This window comes from Echinops telfairi, unplaced genomic scaffold, assembly GCF_000313985.2.
Source record: "Echinops telfairi isolate 266 unplaced genomic scaffold, ASM31398v2 ScPeMD7_7465;HRSCAF=8503, whole genome shotgun sequence".
In the NCBI taxonomy this organism is placed as follows: Eukaryota; Metazoa; Chordata; class Mammalia; order Afrosoricida; family Tenrecidae; genus Echinops; species Echinops telfairi.
In genome coordinates this window covers 7,690,692-7,699,360 of record NW_022111365.1, presented here as the reverse complement: position 1 = coordinate 7,699,360, position 8,669 = coordinate 7,690,692, and the positions used below count along the sequence as shown (strand labels likewise).

The window sequence follows — 8,669 nt, the reverse complement described above, 5'->3', positions numbered from 1 at the left end:
ATTTAATCACACAGAAAATTCTTCACAATGTACTGTCCAATGGAAATAAGTTTACACAACACTACTTATAATACAGATAATATTTTCTGTGCATTTATAATTCTGAAAATTGATATAAGCCATTAAAACTATACCTATATACACATAGAAAATATGCCAAAAGAACAGATGAAGACTTCAAAAGTTTCAAGGAAAATTCCATTATCTTTTCATTCCATTTCCCAAAAACTTTTAGAAGCCTCCTCATAAACCTCAAAAGGTTAAGGAAAGTTAGCTCTAAATGGGGGGATCATGAATTTGAAAAATCTTTTGCTTCTCTCTATGTTCACATATTCCTACAACACTCAAGTACTGCTTTTACAAATTTTAGAAAAATAATTAAAAACTAATTTAACACAACATAATTCAAATATTTTAAGGTTTTGCTAGGAATTTGTTCAACATTGTTTAACACCTTCTGTATCAGACAGACATTGAGCTCCCTGCACGTGTTGGGAACATAACTTCCAATAAATAAATCAGTTCACAATCCATATTATACTAATCCAGTAGCTTTCCTAGTTGTTTATCACTAACCCTACCAACATTACATGAAAAGAAGAGAAAAATCCTTATGATAATTCCCTTCATATATTACTCTGGCAAATTGTTTCCAAATAAGAGTATATGAAGACTTGTTCAGGTCAAATGAGATATGGTCAATAAAAAATATTGTACAAAAGGGCTATATATGCACCATGTTTTATTTCCTATAAACCTACATTGAACCATCCAGAAGTCAGGTAGTGTTAAGAGGCCTTAAAGTCAGACAGCTTAAATGTAATTCTTTACTCCACCACTACTACCTGTGCAATCCCAGCCAAAGTTCCTTAACTTCTTTTAGACTTGGTTTACAAATCTGGAAAATAGAGATAATTGTGGCATACTGTTGTGAGGATTAAATAAGACCATCACACATAGTAAAATCTTAACAAATGTTATTAATAGGTTTTTAGATTTTAAAAGTTTGAAGAGCATGAGTCTCTTGAATGGGAACTGTATGTCCAACTCTATTCTCAAAGCACGATAACCTGGAGAGTTATAAAGAGCATTGCAAGATACAATATGAGTGGAAGAAGAAATTGGGATTGTCAGCATACCTTTAGGGAAAAAACCAGATTAAATGATATTCTAATTGTCTGGACAATTAAAATTGTCTGGATAAGTGCCTCAAGCCTGATTTTCTTCCCACCAAATGCTTATTTCTCCCTTTTAGGTGGTCTAAACTGTCCCTGATTGTGATCTGAGGAAACTGGCATGTGGGACAATGAAAGAGTAATGATAGATGATACTTAGGAATGATAAACTTTGAGCCATAAAGGATTGACTCATTCATAGATAGCCACTATATTGCTCACAAACAAACCTTCACATGGAAGAACATATAAAGAATTATTTTTACAAGCACAACTATTCTTATTAATTCCTGCTCACAGAATCCTATTAACTATAGCTCATTCCATCTAGCATGCATGTCTTAGTTTTAAAACTCATCCATCTCTAATTAGAACTGAGCACTGATCTTGAAAATGTTGCTTGCTGCTGAAAATTCTGATAGGGATATGTCAAAAGGACATATGAGTCAGTGTGAAGAGGCTCAGTCTGGCCAAGCTGGGGATAAATTAAGCATAAAATAGTGACAAAATTAATTATAACACACTAGATGAACATTGAATCTATGTCTCTAATGATATAAATCAATAAATGAAGGAGAAGAAAAGGCAGAATGGTAACTAAAAATGGAGAAAAACGGTGGAGATAAATAAAAGAAGAATCTGTTTTATAATCATCAGAGTAGTAACTTATTTAGGCAGAAATCAATAATGAGTGTTAAATTAAAGTCTAAAAAGGATCCAAATATCTAAAAGTTGCTTACTTTTAAGAAAAAGGGTTAAGTAGTAATCTTCCCCTACTAAAATCACTATGAAACTTCCAATTCTACCAGGTGAAAACTTGGAAGTTTACATCCAACCAAAGTTGCCTCAGAAAAAAGACTCAGTGATCTGATTCCCAAAATAATCAGCCATGAGACACCCCAGGGGGCGCAGTTGTGCTCTGAGACATATGGGGTTGCCTCGAGTTGTAATTGCCTCAATAGTGACCAGCACAGAAATGGGGGAGGATACATTTTGTTTTGAGAAAGGTTCTTCCATGAAACCACTGAAACCTCAATCACCGTAGAGGGAAAAGAGTCTCTTTCATAAGAATTGTCCTTTTCTCAGGAGAATACTTTTTTACTTAAAATTTTCTTTAGACCAATTTTCACATCTTTGTTCCTCAAACTGTAGATTAATGGGTTGATCATGGGCACCACAGTGGTATAGAAGAGAGAAGACACTTTCCCCTGATTCATAGGCAAAAGAGAAGATGGTTTGAGGTACATGAAAGCTCCTGATCCAAAGAAAAGAGAGACTGCAATGATGTGAGAGCTGCACGTGCTGAAGGCTTTGGACCTTCCCTCCGCAGAGCGAATATGGAGAATGCTAGAAAGGATGCAGGCATAAGAAATGAAGATGGTAATTGTGGGCACACCGATGTCAATGCCTACAACAATATAAACAACCAGCTCATTCACATAGGTGCTAGTGCAAGATTGCTCAAGAAGCGGAAGGATGTCACACATGTAATGATTGACAAATGTGTCCTTACAGAAGGTAAGTTTGACCATACATGCTGTATGGGCCATGGCCCCAGCACATCCCATTCCATAGACACCTAGCAGAAGGAGCAGGCAGACCTGGGGAGACATGGAAACAGAATACACCAGCGGGTTACAGATGGCCGCATAGCGGTCGTAAGCCATCGCTGACAGGAGGAAGGACTCAGAAACAACAAAGAAAAGAAAGAAAAAGAGCTGAGTCATACACCCTGCATAGGAGATGGTGTTCTTCCTCAAAACAAAACTCATCAGCATTTTGGGGGTGATAACAGTGGAATAACAAAAATCTATGAGGGACAAGTTGAACAGGAAAAAATACATGGGTGTGTGCAGGTGAGAGTTCAGTCCAATCAAAATAATCAAGCCCAGGTTCCCCACCACAGTGATGGTATAGACACTTAGAAACAGGGAGAAGAGAGGGATCTGGAGTCCAGGTTGGTCTGTTAAGCCTGCAAAGATAAATTCTATCATGGAGGAGTTTCTGGCTGCCATCTTCATTTAAGGCATCCTGTGGGACAAAGGAAAAGAGTTTCTTAGACAGAAAAGAGAGAGACCCAGTCTCCCCTTCTTGTCACCTGCTCCATTCATGAGAATTGGATCCACATTGAGATTTTGAACTTCAGCAGAGACCACAATGGGTTTTTTTCCCCCCACAGCTCCCAAGTGATTCTAGCCTTTGGAGTATTCTCTGCAAGATGGTCCTGCCGCCTTCTAAAGAGAAGGGTCCCAAAGAAGAACTTTGGCCCCATTTATTGCGTCCCTCCAACTCCAGCTTATGAAAACTGTGGGCTATGTATGGAGACAGTCCTCTCAGAGGTTGCAGTCAGCCCTAATGTGCCCAAGGTGCCTACTTCTTCATAGTCAGGCTCCCAAAGAATGGAAAGGACGGTGGTCTCGCTTAGAGTCATTAATGCCCAAAGCTGGGAACTTCAGAAAAGCTTCTCCGGATTCATCACTCACCACTTTCAATCTGGAGCCTCAGTGTTGTATCTTTAGACTAGTTCTTTTCCTCAACTGTTCAGATAGAAAATTGCCCAGGTAACAGCATACTGACTTGTTTATCAGTCTTTGCTGCCTTAGAATTTTATCTGGGCTAAAGAATATGGTAGCTGGTCAAGACTTTGCCCAAGGCTTTTCTCCAGTTTGCAGAAGAGAGGTAACCTAACCTAGCCTTTTCTGTCATCAGTGCCAGCCAGGGACAGGAAATGGAGCAATTTTGTTCTGGAGGTAGAAGCCTGGGACCTCATTAGTAGTGGAAAGTTAGAGGTCCTTAGGGGTCGCAAGTCTATAAATTAACTTGTTAATGATGAAATTCTTGCTTATGCCCTTGATAATAATTGAAAGGATTTGGGAAATTGTGTTTTTTTGTTTAATTGGTATCTATCAGCAATAGGTGAATATAAACCTGGGTGGTACAAACAGTTAAGCACTCCTCCTGCTAACCAAAAAGGTGACAGTCTGAGTTCATTCAGAGACATCTTGGGAGAAAAACCTGGTGAACTTCTTCCCAAAAAATCAGTAATTGGAAACTGTGTGGAGCACAGTGCTACTCTGCTGTACATGGGGTTGCCATGAACTGGAATCATCTCCATGGCAACTTGTTTAGATTTGGTTTAGGTTTTACTATGCAAGTTGCTGTGTGAAAATAATAATAATTTACCATGTGCTAATCACTTACTCTTTACCCAATTTTCTACCCATTTTAACATTTATCTATACATTTCAACAAGTCTGAATCCAGTATCATTTTCTGTATCCTGCTTCCTTTAATTTTTTCCCAAATCCTATGAGACCAGTTTTGTTATTCTCATTTTGGAGATGAAATAATTCCCAGATGTGAAGTTATAAAGGCCATACTCCAACATAGGTCCATATGACCCCAAATAGAGTGTTTTTAACAAGTGGAGTTTTTAAAGTGCTCCATGGAAGATAATAAGGAGACTTGGTGGTGCTGTGGGTTTCAAATCCAAAACCTGATCCACAGAGAAAAATTAGGCTGTCTGCCTCCATAAAGATTTATAGCCTCAATAAGTCTGAATCAACTCAATGGGGTTTTTAGGTGGAAGATAATGAAATGTCTAAAACAGGACTCTTGCCTGTAATGCTCTGATAATCTCTTGGGAAATACAAGGCAGTACATAACACACTAAACATTCAGAAAAATGGGCAAAGGTCCAGAAAATGTAAGAATAAAATGCTGTATGAACTCACCATAGCACGTAATGTCTAGTTTATCAAGGGACTGTACAATATTTGGTTTAGAAGCAAAGCAAATGTCTTCCTTTGGAATTAAAGCTGGACAATAAAGCACAAACACCATCAATTAAGAACACTCTTTTCCAAAATTGTTAACTGTTGAAACTCTCCTTGATAGTCCTCCATCCTTGCTCTTTGCAATGCTAATCTTAGCATCCTTTTCTAACAGGCAGGCTTTAAAGTGAGACAAGTGGCCTACTAGCTTAATTTTAGAGCTCTCTGTTAGATCTGAGTATATTTGTTTCCCTGTATTTCTTTTCTAAATATTCTTTGGTATCTTCCTAACCTCCCTTCTGTCGTGAAAAACATTACTTTGTTTGCACATATCTCAGAGTATTGCTTAAGCTCAATGACAGCTGATTCACACCTATGTGGCTTTGATGGTGAAATTTTGGCTGACTTATTTTAGACATATCATCAAAAAAGACCAGTCTCTCGAAAAAGGCATTATGTTTGGTATAGCAGAAGGTATCAAAAATTAAGGAAACCCTCAATGAGATAGATTGACAAAATAGTCACCATTTTTATTCAAACATACCGATAAGGTTACCGTGAGTCAGAGACACTCAGAGCCAATTAACAATCCAAGCATAACCTTGAAGCAATATTAAAAATATATCTAACCCTGTGGTTCACAAACCTGGCTGTATAATTGAATTTGATAATTATATGGCCAGGGTTGTACTTATTATATGCTTATTAAAAATATAATCCTACTACCTCTATCCATATATAATAAATCAAAATCTACAGTGGTTGTACTTTATAATCTTTATTTCTCTTCTAAATCTCTCTTGGTGGCCTGAATATATAGCAAGTTTGGTATTCACTGATATAATTCTCCCTTTACCCCCTATATTTCTCAGATAGGAATATTGAAGTCCAATTAGATAATTGGTGGTATATTCCAGAATAAAAACTGAGTCTCTAACATATCCAGATATTCTATCCAGAAACCCAGGTTGGCCTTTAGTTTGACCTAATTAAAATATGGGACTAAGTAGGGGAATAGTTGAAGGTCAATTCTGAGTCATAATGAGGAGAGATTTTCATGCGAATACAGGAAAGTGTGTAATATGTTAGGTAATGGGGTAACCTGATGGGGAATATTCTTTAGCTTATTATTTAGAAATGATATCTTAACTCAAAGAATTGCAATAAGAGACAGGACTTATACCAAGTAACAGGTACATTATGAAAAAAGCCTTTCAAATATTTTTGTTGTTGTCTTGAGTCAGCTTTGTACAACAGAATTAAACACTGCACTATCCCGACAATTGTTTTGTTTGAGCCCAATCTTGCAGCCACTGTTGTCAAGCCATCTCATCAAGAGTCTTATTCTTTTATCTGACCTTCTATTTTGTCAAGCAGGGACTGATATATCCTGATAACATGCTCAAAATATATGAGGCTAAGTCTTACTATTCTCACTTCTAAAGAGCATTCTGACTTATTTTAACCTACACTCTACTCCGAATTTTTTTTACCATGTCCTGAGTTCAGCCCCACCCCTCAAACTCACGGCATTGAACACGTTTTATGACTAATTTCACAGAACTCAATCCAAATTGTTGGCTTCTATTGTTGTTATGGCAGCCAGTTGTACCCAGGTACAGCCACACAATATGTTCACTTGATTGTAAACCTCTCTATATCCTGTTCGGTCCTAGAACGTCACAGTGACGAGAGTGTGGAATACTTGTGGGAATCCACTCAGTGATTTCAATGCATTTGCAAACCTGGAAGCCTAGAGAAATTAATACTCCATGGAGCCAGTGCTTAAATATTCATCTCTTCTGTGTTCTTAGTGGCCCAGGGAAAAAAGTGTCTCAAAGGTTTCTCAGAGAGATTGATTCAAAGTTTTCCATAAAACACCGTTCGGTCGACTTTTCTTCTTTCCCTGCTCCACTCTTTCTCTTTCCTCCATACCTGTTCCCTGGTATCATTTTAAAAACTAAACCACATGCATACAAATCCATGTCTCCGTTGCTGCTTTTTGAGGGGGAATACTAACTAAGAAGTGAAAAAAAGTATTTGAAGTATGTCTTATTAAAATGTCTTCCTCCACTTAAGAAATAGCAGTGTGATAATTAGGGTTGTGTCAGATTGGCGTGGCTGAGGTTCTTTGGCAATTGAAGCTTCCCCCATGATGTGACCTAACAGTAATATAATCAACTTTATGACGGGGTATGCTATGAGCAGCTAAACTGTTATGAGAAGATAATAGTGAAGTGTAACCCCTTACTCAGGTCAGAGTCCTGATAATATTTCCTAAGAGGTGTAGCCAACTTCAAAAATAAGTGGATGCTATAGCGAGCTGCTTCACTTCCTGCTGGTCTGGATCCTGGCTCATCAACCTTTGTTTCTTTGGACTTGAGTCCTCCAGGTTGCCTGCTTGGCGTCATCAAAGACTGCTGTCTGACCTTATGACCCTGGATGCCCCTCCAGCTACCAGCTGAGGTCTTCCTAGGTTCTTTTCCTGTTTCCTGTCCCAGCAAATTTTCAAATTGTTCATGAAGTAGTAGAAACTCCAATTTGTGTTACTTGAATATGCCCCAGCAAAATGTCAAATTTTCACATTTTAATAGTAATTAGCCAGCCAAGAGGACTCTATGTTTTGATCTGCTATATTCATAATATGAATTATCTGTGTGATCATCCAGATTGCACTGTTAATGTGATGGAAGGGAACCAGTTTTATTCACTTTTGTATCTTTAGAACTACATGTAAAACCTGGATGGCAGCAATTATGAGGGTTAAGATAAATTATAATTGAAGAATTTAGCAAAGAAACTATCATGTGGGAGAACTTTGATAAATCTTATCAGTAATACACATACAATAAATATAAAGAATATGTATAATTTATGGAGCGAATGAGACAGAGATAAGGGGTGGTGAAAGTTAGATGATCTTGAAAATGATGACAGAGGAGCAAATATAACTTGGATGATGAAGTTTTACAGAAGTAGTTACCAAGCCAAAAACCAAACTCACTGTCATTGAGTTGATGCCAATCCATAGCAAACTTACAGGACAGGGTAGAACTGCCCATGTGAGTTTTCAAGTCTATGACTCTTTACAGGAGTAGAAAGCCATGTCTTTCTCCCATGGAACATCTGGTGGTTTTGAACTTCTGACCTTGTGGCTAGCATTCCAATGTATAACCACTACACCACTAGGGCTCCTGAAGAAGTGGCAGAATAAAATTTTTTTTATTCAAAACTTTATTTAAAGCTCATCTGCTTAACCCAAAGACAGACTCTCAGCATTTTTGAGTACTCAACCCTGTCTCTACTTCCTTTCTCAACACCAACATTATAGTTTTCAAATAATCATCTCAACCATACCATGAAGTCCAAATTGTGAAGTCGAATGATGTTTCATTTATACCTCCAGTGTTTATTTTCTGGATCTATTTCTAGGGTCAGTGGAAATTCCTCCTGCCATGCAGCCCCCAGCCATAATTAATGCTTGCTCTGCCTTCTCAGCGAGAAGCTCAGAAGCTCACATCCTATTAAAGCTTGAGGGGATAATTCATATTACAGGCTCTTTTCCTGACATTCTTATTTTAAAGAAGATGGAATTTTAGACAAAAATATAAATATATAATTATGAAATTTCATTCAGCATTAAGTTGATGAGAGGCACAATTTGGTCAGAATGAAGCAGCAGAAGTCATGTTTACTGTTGTTATTGGGTACCATTCAATTA

At 37.6% G+C, this 8,669-nt stretch overlaps 1 protein-coding gene across 1 annotated transcript; it reads right to left on the bottom strand.

Annotated features, from left to right (window-relative positions):
- Nucleotides 1-2,257: 2,257 nt before the first annotated feature.
- LOC101660745 (olfactory receptor 145) lies at nucleotides 2,258-3,205 on the bottom strand. Its single transcript, XM_004716262.3, has one exon. The coding sequence runs from the start codon at nucleotides 3,194-3,196 to the stop codon at nucleotides 2,258-2,260; it is 939 nt and encodes a 312-aa protein (XP_004716319.2). The 5' UTR covers nucleotides 3,197-3,205.
- Nucleotides 3,206-8,669: the final 5,464 nt, after the last annotated feature.